At 39.7% G+C, this 15647-nt stretch overlaps 1 protein-coding gene across 1 annotated transcript in view; it reads right to left on the bottom strand.

Annotated features, from left to right (window-relative positions):
- LOC145998937 (uncharacterized) overlaps positions 1-15647 on the bottom strand; it is a 128734-nt gene that overhangs the window by 6700 nt on the left and 106387 nt on the right. Inside the window, exon 4 of the mRNA XM_083135738.1 lies at positions 2182-2333. Within this exon, the coding sequence (XP_082991864.1) occupies positions 2182-2324 (143 nt within the window). The 5' untranslated portion in view covers positions 2325-2333. The remainder of the gene's footprint in view (positions 1-2181; positions 2334-15647) is intronic.

The raw sequence follows: 15647 nt of genomic DNA on the forward strand, positions 1-15647 counted from the left end.
GAACAATCAAAAATTGCCTGTTGGATAAAAATTCAAATATTATACATAATCAAGTTTGAAAGTAGAATGTATTTTACATATTATTAGTGTATTTTAACTTTCTGATTTAGTTGTGTTTTCTATTGTGTCCCACCCATGACACCAAAAAACAATCAATTTCTCCTTTAACTATTACATTTCCCCCTCAATTCCACTAGAACATTCAAAAATCAATTACCTTCTCTAATTATCTAAAATTATTTATTTTTCAACATTTCACAATTCACAGAAATTAAAATAAACTTCTTATTAAGTGAAGAGTCAGTGCTTCGTCTATCCTACCCGTGACACAAAATTGTTCACTTATAGCTAAAAATCTGTGAAAGTATTTTAAGGATAGTTATGTTGATCAAAAGTGCATGTCCCACCCGTGGCAATGGAATGCACCCTACAATACACTGTTGTGTTGCATATGCTGTTGAAGATGAAATCTCCACACCTGCAGCACGTTATGGATCACACTAGCAGAAATTTGCTGACATGCTTGTACAAGCACTCTTAAGACAGAATGCTCGGAATTTTGAACTTGTACAGCACACCTTCAGTGGACTCCAGAAACAAAAACTGAGCAATCGGAGAACAGTCCACTTGTAATTAGCATCCAATACGATTTTCGGGAAACTACAAAGCTCATGTGGGTCAAGACTTGTGGAACACCCTATATGTAAAAGTTTTGAAGAAATATCTATACACAAGGAAAATGTGTCAAAATGTTACCACTGAGTGATGGGCAACTTACTCAAGATACTGATATTTTTTACAGGGAATTTCAATACATGATACTCCAAAAACTGTATTTTACACATAACAATTTAATGCAATGAGAAAAACAGGCATAGTGATAATGCTGTGCCCTTATAATCCAAAGTTCAGATTCCACTTGAAACTGTAGATCTAGTCATGGTTAGTATATCTGAGCAAAGACTAATTTTTGTAATGAAAACAAGTTCTTTTATATATGTTATCCGAGCATTTAAATATATAAAAAAATTAAACATATTTTACTGGGTGTTTCTCAAACTGCTTATTAGCTGGCACACCCTGCAATGACAGAGGCATAAATCTACAACTTATTGGAGGGAAAAAAGAACAACTCAAGTTCGAAGTTGTGCAATTGTGAATTTGTATTTATCCTGGGAAGATAATACCTTATTGTCGTGTCAAGTAAGACCAACTTTACTGATGGGACTTAGCATGCATATAGCTTTGTCATTTATTTGAGAATTATAATTCTGGAACACTTTTTATTAACACTATAATAGAATTAATGTGTTTAACAAGATATTAATAAACCCAGAAACTGCATTTTCAGATTGCGCAATCTTTACTGTAAGGTCAACATGAATCAAGAATTTGAAACAAAAATTTATATTCATAGTAGCAGACAATGGACATTACTGTTTGCTGATTGAGTTGAGGAGCCTTAAAAGTGCAATTTTCATTTCAGGATGTATTTATTCCAATAGAAGCGTATGGACTTTGAGATAAGTAGATTTTTATTTGTATTCAGTAAATGCTTTCTCTTCTTTCACATGTATTAAAGTGACATACTTAGAATTCTGAAGAAACAAAATATTATTTTCTGAGTTGCCACATACTAGACACTCCGCAATTATTGCAGATAATTTTTATTTACTTATAACTTTCAGAAACTGGAGAAGCGAGGATGTTCAAATCTTACCTTATAAACTGAGGAATGCACAGCTACAGTGACTATTGAAATTTACATATAGAAAATGTACCACGTAAAAAACCTAATTTTTTATGATATATTTCAAGCAAAAGGCATGATAATTCTTATTTGTAATATTTACTTCAAAAGGCCAAAAATTATTTCTCTCTAAAAGAAAAAGTGCCGCTGTGTGAGTTAATGTGCTAAGCTCAAATCAGCCAAGGCATGTTTTGAAGGTTGTGGTGTTGTGAGTACTATGATGTTTAATTAATATTTAGTACACTAAACTCCAGGGACTGATTCTTGTTGAACAGGCACAAAGAACATGATTGGCAATGCCAACAAAGTACCACAAGAATACAGAAAATAAAATATTTGAAAAGGCAACATATTATATTTATGAACATCAACACAAATCGTCCACACCTCCTGCAATACAAAATAAGATTAAAAAATAAATTATCTCTTACCTAAATGCTATAAAAGCATCTCCTTGTTCTCCACCAACTATGTGCACTCCACCTTCTGGTATAGACAATCCTCGAAAGTACTGTCGAATGTCCAAGGCATTTGCAGACCAAGGCAGGTTCTGTAGGCGTATTATCACACTCATTTTGGCAGCCTGCAACAAGGAAAAAAAATAATTCTAGAGATCGTTTATCATTATTTTTTTCTAAAATTTGTTCATAACAAGACAAAAATTATTTGATACGATGTAAACAACAAAAGTCTTCACACCACATAAGTACAAGTATGGAAGACAGCTTGCTCAGGTCATCTTTTAACATGGGCAGTGCCAGGATTTGGATGTGATGCAGCGTTTCCCATGAGAGGTGTGATGTTTGTATCATCGAAAAACCACTGCTATTTATATTAAATTTTATGTAGAGTAATTCAGACATTTATTCCTAGTAGTACTTCTTGTTCACAGTAGGGTCATTCTCAAGATTGCAAGATTGTTTTTACACCTTTCATAACAACAGGCATGCATTCGGGGTATGCAATATGTACCCAACAAAAATTACACATTTTTTCATTTTCCCCGAAAATGAAAATTCAACAATTGTCGCTCCGAGAGCACTTCCACTGCAAGAAATTCCCATTTCTGCCCAAACAAGCTGCTGCCTGTCTCGTGATGCCTAGCCTGGCCTTCCTGAAGGCAGTCCCAAATGATCCCGATTGTGACTGTCTGCACCCACCTGACCCTTGTTTCTGCCGATTTCCACAAGCAAACGCTGTTGCTTCTGTTGGGTACCCTAGAAATTTAAAGGCAAACCCTATTGGCTTAGATCAACCCCGACCACATGTTTGGGTCTGCCCATGTTCACCCCCTCCCTCACTTCTTTCCCTGTTCATCGAGGGTAAAAAAGATTTCGGCAGCTTTCGCAGTAGTCAACATATCCTTCCTGAAATGTTTAACTTACTAGCATTTAGCAGTCACGCATAGATAAATCACTGTGTTGGGTTGCAATAAAAATACATTATAAACAATGATTGCTGATACAGGAATCAGAGAGGAGGGCAAGAATATGTCATGGTGGAATATTATATTTAATATATACGAGTAAACTATCACATATAAAATATTTATATGAGGTTAAAGTTACACCAGCATTTTTTTTTGTATAAGGAGGTGACAAACAAAATGGACTGACCGACTTAGGGTTGCATCTTGCATGAAACCCCTTTTGGTGGTGTCACTCTGTCGGGAGGGAAAATATGTGAACAATTTGCAAGTTTCACACAATTCTCAGAGTATCTGCTTATCTCATTTTGGGATCAACATTTTATTTGATTTTGTTGTTGTTTTAAGTTTTATGCAAATAAAGGGTAATCGGGACTGGACCTACAGTTTAAAGTGGGATCCAAACCACTATGTGCCTCCACCGGGTATCCAACCCGGGATCCCTTGATTACAAGGTGACCATGCTACCACTGCGCCATTGGGGAGGCCCCATTTTATTTGAGTTTCATTACATTTCAGCCTGTAGGTTGATGAAGATGAGTGTTGACCCAATGATATGAATGAATGATTAAAAAGAGAAAAACATAAATAAGCACAATGCTTACAATGGGATTCGAATGAGCCCCCCCCCCCCCTTTTCCCTCTCTCCAGACATTGCATAGTGATGTAATAGGATGTTATATTGTGCTTAACATAATTTATTTTAGCTTTTGAAGTGTTTTGGGATGTATGCTGACGTATTTTCCACTTGTACTTAATTATCTCCTTTCTGTAAAATATTTCGTCGACTGACAACTCCGATTCTTTCGTCCACAAGAACGTGCAGTTTTCGAGGATAGCGGACACTTGTTACCGTGGGAGGTTCAGTTTTGCTTTCTTCTGTCGTGTGATATTTGCATGATCTCTTGGTGCAGTGAAGTGATAGAATATCGGGGACTGGGAGTTAGTGATGACATTCTGGAGAAGGGATTTTCGACATTTACGTAAAAAGTCCAAACAATCCGATATGGGAGTCTGTTCCTAATTTTGAAGACTTGTGTCAGGCAGGAGTTGCTTCTCTGGTGCCACCTATACCTCTCGCCTCAGGATTACCTCCAGTCATCCATTGATTATAGTCTGGGTCAACCTCAAAGCAACTTTCTGCACTGACATTGGCAAAAGGTGGTCAGACAAGGTCGTATTTGTAGGACTGGCCAATCCTAAGAAAAAGTTGTTTCACAAATTTAAAAGAACGGTCTTTTGACCAATTTTTAAAATCTGAAAATTCAGAATTTTGTTTAAAACCTTTCTGCCTGCACCGTATTAAAATGTCATCACGATCGGACAACACGTTGTTTATTTATAGAATTTTAAAGCGAACGACCATTTGCAAAACTAAAAAAGAAAAACGGACCCTTTTTTCCTCACGACGATAAAAACTTAAAAAGGCAGACTCGAAAAAAAATGTTAGTATAGATTAGCGCAGAATTGAATAAGCTAAATTTTGATGTAACTCGTTTCTATGTAGGTGTGTGTACTGGTCAGAGCGCTGCACATCCGCAAGATTCGCTTCTTAGGCCCGCCTGGCTGGCGACCGAGCGTGTAAAACTGTTCGCCTGAGTTTCGAACTGTCAATCATCGAAAGTCCAGCGGTAACTGGCAGGCCTTGCAAGACCCAGCTCGCTTATCTGCAGCGAACGCTCATTCCGGTTTTGCACAGTCTCCAGATACATGAATCATGCAGTCACTGTTCCCAACTTTTAGATTCTAAACTGTTCAAGGAGCACTTGAAATGTTCATCACGTTTATCAATTTGAAATTGCAGATTTATTCCGTGGTAGAAAACATTTGTATCACTCATACCCAGTGGCGGCGATTGGGTTCCAAAACTAAAGGGGCAAGGTGCAACAAGTCGGGGGGGGGGGGAGGACAGTTTCATTTCCCTTGGTTCATAAGGTTAGCATGCGGGGGCAAAAAAGTGGGGGGGGGGTACCACTGCTGACACCTGTAAAGGAGTACGAACCAAGTTTCGCAAAAAGTGCCATTGTAAATATTTTGGAACATTGTGTGATTGGTGATTGTTTACATTAAACTATATTTTTGGGGGGGGGTCCCCGATGGTGCAGTGTCCCCTTGTAATCAAGAGATCCCAGGTTTGATACCCGGTGGAGGGACATGGTAGTTCAGATCCCACTTTAAACTTAGGTCCATTGCCGATTAGCCTTACTGTGCATAAAGTGAACTTAAAACATCAAATCAATTAATCAATTGAACAATTTTTCGAAGAACTTTGAAAACTGTTGCTACAGATTTTCTCTCGGGTGTAATTTTGCCAATTCAATATCCGAATTAGTTGATCAAGATATCCACCCTCTATTTTTAAAAGTTAAACTGCTCGTGACTTGCTTGGTGCTATTATCCCCTCTACGGCACAAATATAGCTTTTTTTCTTCTTTCATAAATTTCATTGTGTAGGGAATTTTATACTCAATATAGGTGAACTGTAGTACTTTTTCAACCATTACATTTAAGATATCACGTGACGCTGAACACTAAAGCACGGGGTCCATAAAATGAAACATGAAATCAGAATTTACATTAGAAAATGTTTTTGCATATAGCCATCTATTTCAACAAATAGTCGTTTTCTCACGTTGTCGCGAGTTATCTAGTTCTAATAGTAACACGATGTAAAATATATAGTAATTGTTAGCTTGTATCTTCAGACGGGTGCAAATAGCAGGCAATGGTATTTACACATTTCAACAAACAAACGTAAAAATGAAACTGAGAAGATTTACGATTATAAAACCAGAAATGTGACATAAAATGAACAAAACACACAAACCTATTTCAAGATCTTCAAAACAAATTTGGAAAATATGTGGTAGTCCGTTTGACATAATAATAAAACTAATTTGAGAAGTTACAAAATCGAACATTTATACAAACTCAAGGCACCTGCGACTAGAATAAATTCCAATGTCTCCATGAGTAGTAAAATTTAATGGCCGTTGGAAACACTGACAGTGGTGCAGGAACTACATTGGGTCTCACGTGGCTTCTTAGTACCCGGGTAAAGAGAAAAACCTGGCAGGCATTGAGGCCTGCATGTTGCACGACTACTTTTGGAAGGGTTTCTTCAGTCTCGTACAGGCCTCTGGTACTGGTTAACTTTTAATTGGAGTCCAAACTAGAGTATCCATAATTTTTACTCCGGTAGTAGTGTTGACAACGGCAAGAAAACAACTTGCAAACAGAACAAATACGTCAATCAAAATTTTATCAAAAGATGCCGGGAATGTGTGATGCAGTTGACCACCACATTGAACAACTCTTGTAACACAGGTTAGCACTCCTTCTGCAATATAAATATAATTGTCTACATGCTATAGATATGTGCGTAAAAATAAGCGGGACCCTACGGGACGAAAATGCCAAGACTCGCCATCTGCAGTCAGGCGCGCTATCTCGGCCCCGTGCCAAAATGGAAGATAGTAATAAGGCGTGTTTTATACAGCGTATATTGATACATTTCTTAAATGTATACTTATTGATTAAAAACTGTTTGGGACTATTGTATATGGAAGTGAAATATTTTTTAAGATCGGGATAATCGAAACTGTGAATTGCATGTTTGGCATTTTTGTGAAAATTGTTATGAAGGAAGCTGCTGTTACGAGACATAAAAAATATTATCGACCAGTCGACCTTAGTTCTCTCGGCCCAGGAGCTCCCGGGTTCAAATCCCGGTTGGACATTGATATTTTGATAAATGCCCCTTCATTTCATCTAATCATTGCTCATCCTCATCGTCGCGATTGGCCGGAAGTGGCGCTAAATAACAAAGCAATGAGCGTTATTTTTTACAATTGCACTCAATACGCTACATAGCACAGGGTGCTACGACACCAGGGGTCCCGAGTTCGAATCGAGGCCTGGGCATGGGTGTTCTTTGTGAGCGTCCCTTCATCAATTTCATTACTAATCATTCTCATCTTCGCGATTAGCCAAAAGTGGCAGAAAAGCGAAGTAAAATAAACCAAATCAATAAACAATCATTAGGCCTACACTAGACAGTAATACATCGAAATTACCCAGATAGACATAAATAATGCTGCCACATGTGCATTTACAAATTTTTGTTCTATGATAATTTTGTTTTAATACGCGAACTTTGTTAGATTAGACAAAAGAGTTTTGTTGAAGTTAAGCTCGTGCTCTTGAAACAAACTGGTATCATTCTACTATGATTTTCTTATATTCCGGGGCCAGACCGTGGAAGTAGTCTGTTACCGTGTGAATATTTCAAATATTGCGTAGACTAGAACATTTGTTCCAAAAACGGAGAGGCGGCGGCGAATTTTATGGGGGGGGGGTTAATATTCTATTTGGTAATAAAAACTTGGTAATCTCTGCATGGCTAAGGAGAAGCTGCGGCTATTTGGGCGCAGATTGCCAATTTTTTGACCACCCCAATTGCCACTAAATTACAGCTTTCGTTATTGCCGATAGATGACTTCGGAGAACTGGTCTGATACTGGTCTGAACGAAGTCCATTAACATGTTACTAGACTTTACAGCAGTTTTGAATAAACAAAGATTAATAATTAAAAACTAAAAAAGGATTGCTGCCTGAAATCCATCCAGTCGATTAACTGTGGTTAAAATCACTAGAATATTTACTTATCCTTAATCCATTTATTCGTAAAACTTCAGTGCCTCAACGAAAGAATAAAGCAAAGACCCTTCACATCCACCAACTAACAACTGAAGATATACTCCATATCCAAGAAACGAAGGAATTAGGATTACAGATTTATTTGTATGCGTGCGAGATCTCCCTGACATTTAGTACAAATATGGATATTCTGTCCATATGGGCTGTTATGCCGGACCTTATGGTTCTGATGAAAAGGTTGACTGGCGTTTGCCAACCGTTTAGCACTGAAAATAAATTACCGAACGACATATGTACACATAAAAAAATTACCCACAAGGGGTTCAAGGTATACAAGTTTCGCAATTATTGACAATTGCCTCTTCCCCATGCTCCCGAAGTGCATAATCTTGTTTAAATGAGTGCGTGTGTGTAATACTTATAAGTTATTAATTAGCAAAGCTTCATGCAGCACACACTACGGGCCTCAAAATCAACATTGCGCCAGGCCCCGAGAATTCTTTCGACGACCCTGAAAGAATTCAGCACTATACAGTCCTGCTGCTACTCACCTCCAGGTCGTGGAATAATCGTTTTTGTCGCGCTGGTTAGTTGACGTTCATTTCTTTCCCTCTGGGTTAGTCACGACGATAAGAATGAGTCGGGATGTCTGGAAGAATCCGTACCATTGTGTGGAACCGGCTTCATATGACTTTGTGGAGGTGAAGGGGAGGGAATAGATTGACGAACTCTACATCCCACAACATAGTGCATACTTTTGAATGTAATGTTTTCATTCAATTATTTTTTGTGACAACTGTATGTAACGACAAATATACTGAAAAAATTTACTGTTGATCAAAAATACTCATAGACTAAAAGTATAAACGCATGTGCAACAATAAACTGCTTTAAAAATAAGTTTCTTGGGGGGGGGGGTTGTTTTGGTTACTCGTTTCTTTACTTTGTATCTTCTGCTTCGTGCAGTACTTTATTCGTGGAGTATATTTACAGTAAATATTACCAGTCTTTTAAATGGATGACTTAGCGAAAGAAAGATAACTCAATATTTTTTTATATATTTATAATGCACTTCTATCTGTCCTTAAATTCTGAAGTGTGTGTGAATATTTAAGGCTGGAACACACTGCCACTGCTGGAGGTAATTGGGAGGGGGTTGAAAATGCCTTACCCCATATAAAGTCAGAGCCCATCGCTATCACCAAAGGCACACACGTGTCTACCGATTTTCGATATATGTGTCGAATTATTAATGCTCATATTTTTAAAATCCAGAAGCAGTTGCTTTCCTGCAGAAACAGAAATGCTTGGCCGCTGAGGCGGTAATAGCGTGAAGTTAGACATGGAGAAAACAATTTCCAGGCTTGCATTTAGTCAACTTGAAGCCACAAATACTAGAGAGGTATATTACTGGACTTTCCTATTCTCATAGGTAATTGCAACGGTGAAGACGTAATGAAATAGATGAATGAAAGGTCCATCATACCTTGCCCAGGATACGAACCTAGTACTTCGCAACTACTCCGCCACGGACGAGGGTGTACAAATGCCAGATATCTAGTGAGCGGAAGCAGCAGCGTTTCCCATTGGTGAACAATAGATATGATTTATCTTTAATGTTTACAATTTAAGCAATTTCTCGTGATATAGAAATGTTTACAATTCAAGGAATTTCACGTGATGTAAGGATGTTAATTACTTTGCATTTTTTTCTGCATTTGCATTGAGAAAACAGTAAATGATTAGAGGACTCAGTTTGGTATGGGCAACAGAGAATGAATATTACCAACTCTTTCTTCACAGATACCCTTAGAAAAAAAACAGGCCAGTAGGTTGGTTGGTTGATTTGGTGTTTTACGAGTAAGTGCACTTTATGCACAGTAAGGCTAATCTGTACTAGACTTACAGTTTATAAAGTGGGACCCGACCCACTATGTAATGTGCCCCCGCCGGGTTGGCCAGTGTGTGAACGAGAAAACTGTTACAAATATTTCTGTTGTCACATGTTTAAAATTATGACTTTTGAGAATGGGAAGCTTAAGGAGTCTGCACTACGTACAGTTCAAAACGAAAGTAGCCGTGCCCATTTATGGCCCACCCACCCGCCATATTTTTGACGTTTGCGAAATCGTGTCGACTGTTAGCAATGGTGTAAAATCCGTGTTGTGTAGGCGTCAACAGAAACAGTTAAACTAAAAACTGCATTTAAAAGTACAGTAAAACCTCGTTAATCCGGACAGGAAAAGGCAAAAAAGTAATAAAAAAGCAGAATGCAAGGTTTTAAATGTGGCTAGAAGTCAACAAGAGAACTTCCCAAAGAAAAGGCAGTAAACCACTGATGAAATTCTGTTTCTCGCAGACGTTGTACTGTACTGTATAGTGTATTTAGGCCTATGCCCTTTAAATACACCATAATAAACGTGTTTTGTTGCTATAAACGTTGTTTTAATGCACTTTCTACAGTTCTTTTAGGTTATTTCAGTCAATCCGGACATTCGTTAAACCGGTCAACTTATGTGGGATAAGTCTGGATTAACGAGGTTTTACTGTAGTATAATTTTAAAAGGTGAAGTATCAATATATTTTGTTAATGTTTAATGGATGTGTACTTTTAACGTGCATTTAGTGTATTCCACCGTGTCCCTGTTGTGGGAAGGATGGCTAGAAACGAACTCAGAAGTGTGTAGCATGGGGCATATTGAGAAATTAATGGGTTGTATTGGGAACACGCTTTTTTCCCCTTCCTTGCCATAAAATATTTAGTAATTGCCATTTAATGGGCAACGTACCAAATAAGTGACCTCAGTTCGTTCCTCCTAATACCGGGTGTGTGTTTCATAAATACTTGAGGGGTTACAAAAATGTATTGCAAGTGACGTCTTGAACTTACGTTAATGAAACCAGTCCAGAACGAACGAGAAACTCAAACAGTTTTCTTTAACACCCACAAATGTTCAATGTGTGAACCACTGGTGACACGGCACACATTGACACGATAGTCTAGTTCTTGCCATACTCGAATCAACATTGGCCTGTCGATAGTGTAACGCTGTGATGATACGCTCCTTTAGGGCTGCGATATCACGCTGCATCGGCGAGCCGAATATCCGGTCTTGGTTGAAACCACAACAGAAACGAAGTCGCACGGTGTAAGGTCCGGTGATCTTGGGGACCAAAACATTACAAGAAATACTGTGAGTGTTGTAGGCGATTTGAGTGTCGCCTAGCGGCAGGGATATGAACTCTCAGCTTAAAAAAATATATACACACGCACACACTGTTTTTTTCTTTGTTGATCGTTCTGGAATGGTTTCATTAACGTAAGTTCCATAGTTTACTTGCAATAAATTTTTGTAACTCCTCATTTATTTATGAAACACCCGGTATTACAGTCCATCAGTAGGCGCTGTAACTGTTTTTTATTCACTATTTTATTACGCATTTCCCAACGTCCAAACTGTAAGGCTTCTCTATCGACAAAAATAATTTTGTTTGAATTTGTTTGTCAAATTCCACGAGATTTGTATGTAAGCTCCTGCTGAATTTACACAGCGGGCCATATTGACGAGCACCCTGTCACTCTTCAACTTTGTATTTTTACATTAAAGTTGTAAAAATCGAGTGAATTATATAGTTGGTCGATCAATTCCTCTTAAGAGATGGCTTGCTTATGTTTCGAAATTAACAATTTTGTGTTGGGCAAAGAAATGTCCAAAGCTTAGGAGTATCCTATCATACGTAATATATACTGGTGCGTTCGTTCATTCATTAAATGTCATTCTACTTCACACGTTATTGACCTGCACGTTGACATTGATAAAGAATGAGAATAGGTAGAATTCATACTATTGTTCTGGAGTTGTGTTCTGGCATGCAACTTAAGGGAGATTTCAGACCGAAGCGACAAACAAACCTTCAAAAATAAAGGAAACCTTTCGAACCGAAGCGACAAGACAAACTGTACTTGTCTCTGCGTATCGCTCAGTTTTCTCAATATCGTGCTTCGGTCTGTTGTTCGCGCATACGCGGTGAATGCTTTGCTTTAGATTGAAAAGGGGGGTCTCGATTCGGCGCATGCGCAAACAACAGACCGATGCGACACGTGCAGGTTGTCGCCTGCCGCTGCGGTTTTGGCTCCCTAAAACTTTCCTATGTGAATGTGAAATTTATCAGTATTTTCACTTTTCTAAATGTTGCAACCCTACGTAGGGGCAAAAGTAGATAGACAGTTATTTTTTTTTTCTGTTGGAGACACGTGGCGACACAGCAGGGTATCGTGAAGAAGTTCTCTCAGGATATCAGCCAGGCGATTTCCGGATAGGCTTCCGAGCTTTCGAGAGCTAACGCCACTCTCATCTTCAGGGATTCTGGCTGATATCCCGATAAATCTTCATCATTCGAGCCAGGAAAGCTTCAAGAATTACTTACAGCAGAGTATCGTAGTTCGGAAATAGACGCTGAAGACGAACTGAATATGTAAAAGCAGACGTGGCACATGGCACAGTGGTCCAGTTCCCACTTCAAACTGTAGGTCCAATCCCTATTAGCCTAACCGTGCATAAAGTGGACTTAATCTCTGCCATTAGTTGGGTATGATGCGATCAGCACCACGCTCGAAGCTTCAGCCCCACCCGTACCCATTTCATATGAGCTAGGTGAGCCCCAGAGCCGCTCCATGCACGGTCCTTGCTGGAAAAATTCCCACCTGAAATCGAATCAGATATACAAGGAATTTAAATATTAATCCAATAGAATCGGCCACCTTTCTTGTAAAACGGTATTTCTCGAACAAAAAGTTTTAGGAAAAATTAGCGTGAGAGTGGTTTATGGAGTTAATTTCGTTAGTAATAATAACAGTAATACGTATTTATCTGCTACAAAGAGAAGGCGGATTTCCCTGTTCTCATAGGGCTGCTAAAAGTTCAATTGGCACGGTGGTAAACACCACTTGTAATTTGTTACAGATAAGGTAATTGGGTGACTTGCCTTCAGGAACTGAGGCCTGCCATCTACTGTGTTGCATAATGACTAGGGGAGTATGTAAAGCAGGAAATTCATACTATAAGGTAGGCACAGTAGCGGTTTCGTCCACAGTTGCAACGGAAAGAGCTCGTCAGTGAAGGTGCTTATGGTAGTGATTGTGTCAGGTCAAGGCAAATAACAGGTCGCTGGGGACAATACCCACAAACAGTTTTAATTATCTGGTAGGCATTCAGGCTCCTCTGGGTTACCTCCAGTTTGATTCCCTTCAAATCCGTTTTACAATACCAGTCTGTGGTGGCAGACTGTCTATAACGGGATTCTTCCTTGGAAGTTGACGGTGCGCACTTCGAATACATACAATATAAGCAGCGCCAGGACTTGGAATCAACGTGGTGCGTAGTTTGGAATGGGGGGTGCGATGTGTATATGACCGGAAAACACACTCCTACTGATGCATTTAACTTCATGCAGGGCAATATAATAATAGTAGAAGTAGTATATAACAAGATTACTCTTACGATTAGATAAACATTTCAAGTGTTGAACAGTATATTACAACCTATTATACAAGACCTTTAATCCTGCTAACGAAGTAAATTATATTACCACTAAACACTTTTTAAATTAGATATTTGTAGGATTCCTGGGAAGCTTCAGGCTCCCTCCCCCTCCCTCTGGCTACGTGCCTGCAGGAAGAGAAAGTCCCAGTGGCGCTGTTGTCGAATTTTCAACTGGAAGCGAACAGAAGGAGCGTTGGCGATTCTATCATTGTTTATCATGTAATGCTGCCTTTGTGTTGCCAAATGTGTGGCGTTCTTCAACATATCGTCACCATCTTTATTTAGCGCCAAGTGTTGGAGGGGTAAAACGTATGCAGGGAAAGTGGAGGCTTAATATTTAACTTTCTTGAAGCTTTTGTTACAACTAAGCAAGGGAGGGAAGATATGTACAGCAACTTGGACACAAGCGAACTTAAAGCGAGAGGAGAAAACAAGACTGTCCGTCCACTTTTGTTCGCGAATTTGTTGCGGTCTTTCTCATCTTGGTTGTGCTGTAAACTGGTTTTGTTTATAAGGCTAGTTAAAGAACAATCGTTTTACAAAGCAGATGCTAATCGAAACTGGATTACAATTTTGACACGTGAATCACCACCAAAAAAATGGAGGAGCTGATCATTTATTTCAATATGCGCTATGCTACCGTACATCATGTCATGTTTAATTTATTACTTAGATGAAAGTTGAGGGATACTGAAGAGTGTGCGGGCTCGACAACAATGGGTGCGCAAGTACGCTCTCGCACCAGCCTGCTGCCTCCCATGATATTAAAAAAACCTTGAAATTTCTACCTCAAACTGAATTCTGAAAAGATGGACACTAAGAACAAGCCTGTGCCTTAGATATCAAATCTGGTTTCTTCGTGTAACACTACTAGCTCAGTAAATACTTACCTACTTGGTTTCTTACATAATTTTCAGTTACAACGTTGTCGGTTATAACAGGTGCGGCAGTGAAACGGGCGATTTTGAAACCTCCACCAGAGATATAAATTTATTCACAGCGATATCAAACAAATACAACATGAATTTACAATGCTTGCAATTTGTGATAAATGTTTCTGAACAACGTGCACATCTTGCACAGACATGTCACGGCACAAGATGTCCATCACTTGAAAATGACATCACGCAGGTGGCCCCCATTTTCCGTCACACACATGCACTTCCACCCCTCTTTCTCACCATATCACCCGTTTCCTCAAAGTTCTGTACCCACAATTTGATAGCATGCGACGACGGGACTGAGGCATGACGTGCAAGATGGAAATGGGCACGAAATACACCCAGCGCGGCCACGTAGCTGTCGTTGTTTTTGTTAAACGCCTTCACGTCAAAAGCGCGTTGTTCACCGGTCCACGACGACATTTCGACTGAACACCGATATCAGTGTCAATGGCAAAGATTTGTTGTCCAGATGGCACCACTCCCGTTTTCTGCTTGCTTACGTACCTTGCTATTTCCAGGGTTGCCAAATCGCCCGTTTCACTGCCGCACCTGTTATAAACATATACATATGGGTGAGTCTGTTAAAGAGGCACCGTGGAAAATGTGCTCCTTGCATGTAGGCAACCCTGGTACACCGAAGAGAACAGCGGGGTAGAGAACACTCCAGGATATCGGTGCCAAGTAGTTTAGACAACATGACACGGAGGGGCATTGAAAAAGAGTGTCCAGTAGTGACCTTGAGGCAGGCGGCGTGCAGGTCAGTTGAGTGCCGATGAGTGGCGAGAAAAGTTGTGATTGTGGTTCGGTGGGTCAGCATGGTGTTCACGGTGCAGCAGCGTATCTTTGTTGTCGAGACGTATGCACGCCTCGGTTCTTGGAAACAGTGTGCAGATTTGTTTACGACGGAGTTCCAGCGAAGACCCCAACCAAATCAGTAATGCAAAAACTGATTGCAAAATGGCGGGGAACCGGATCCGTGCTCAGTAGGCCAAAAGTGCGTCCAGAGACTGTCCGCACTGACGCAAAGGTGGGCGACGCAGCGCAGCTAATGATACGCAGTCCACGAAAATCATCTCGGCGTTTGGCACAACAGTTGCAGGTGTCCCACACGTGTTCATGGAGGTTCCACTGCACGCCCAGAAACTCTGTGTCTGGTGTGCCATGTCGTCACGCCGCATCATCCCCGTGTTCTTCCATGAGACTGTGAACTCGGCTCGTTACATCAGTAACATATTCAACGTGTTTGTTGGAAAAACTGACTGAGGATGCCCGAAGGAACGCTTACTTTCGGCAGGATGGAGCCACGCCGCATACAGCATGTCCA

This window comes from Lepisma saccharinum, chromosome 14 (genome assembly GCF_977018435.1).
Source record: "Lepisma saccharinum chromosome 14, izLepSacc3.1, whole genome shotgun sequence".
Classification (NCBI taxonomy): Eukaryota; Metazoa; Arthropoda; class Insecta; order Zygentoma; family Lepismatidae; genus Lepisma; species Lepisma saccharinum.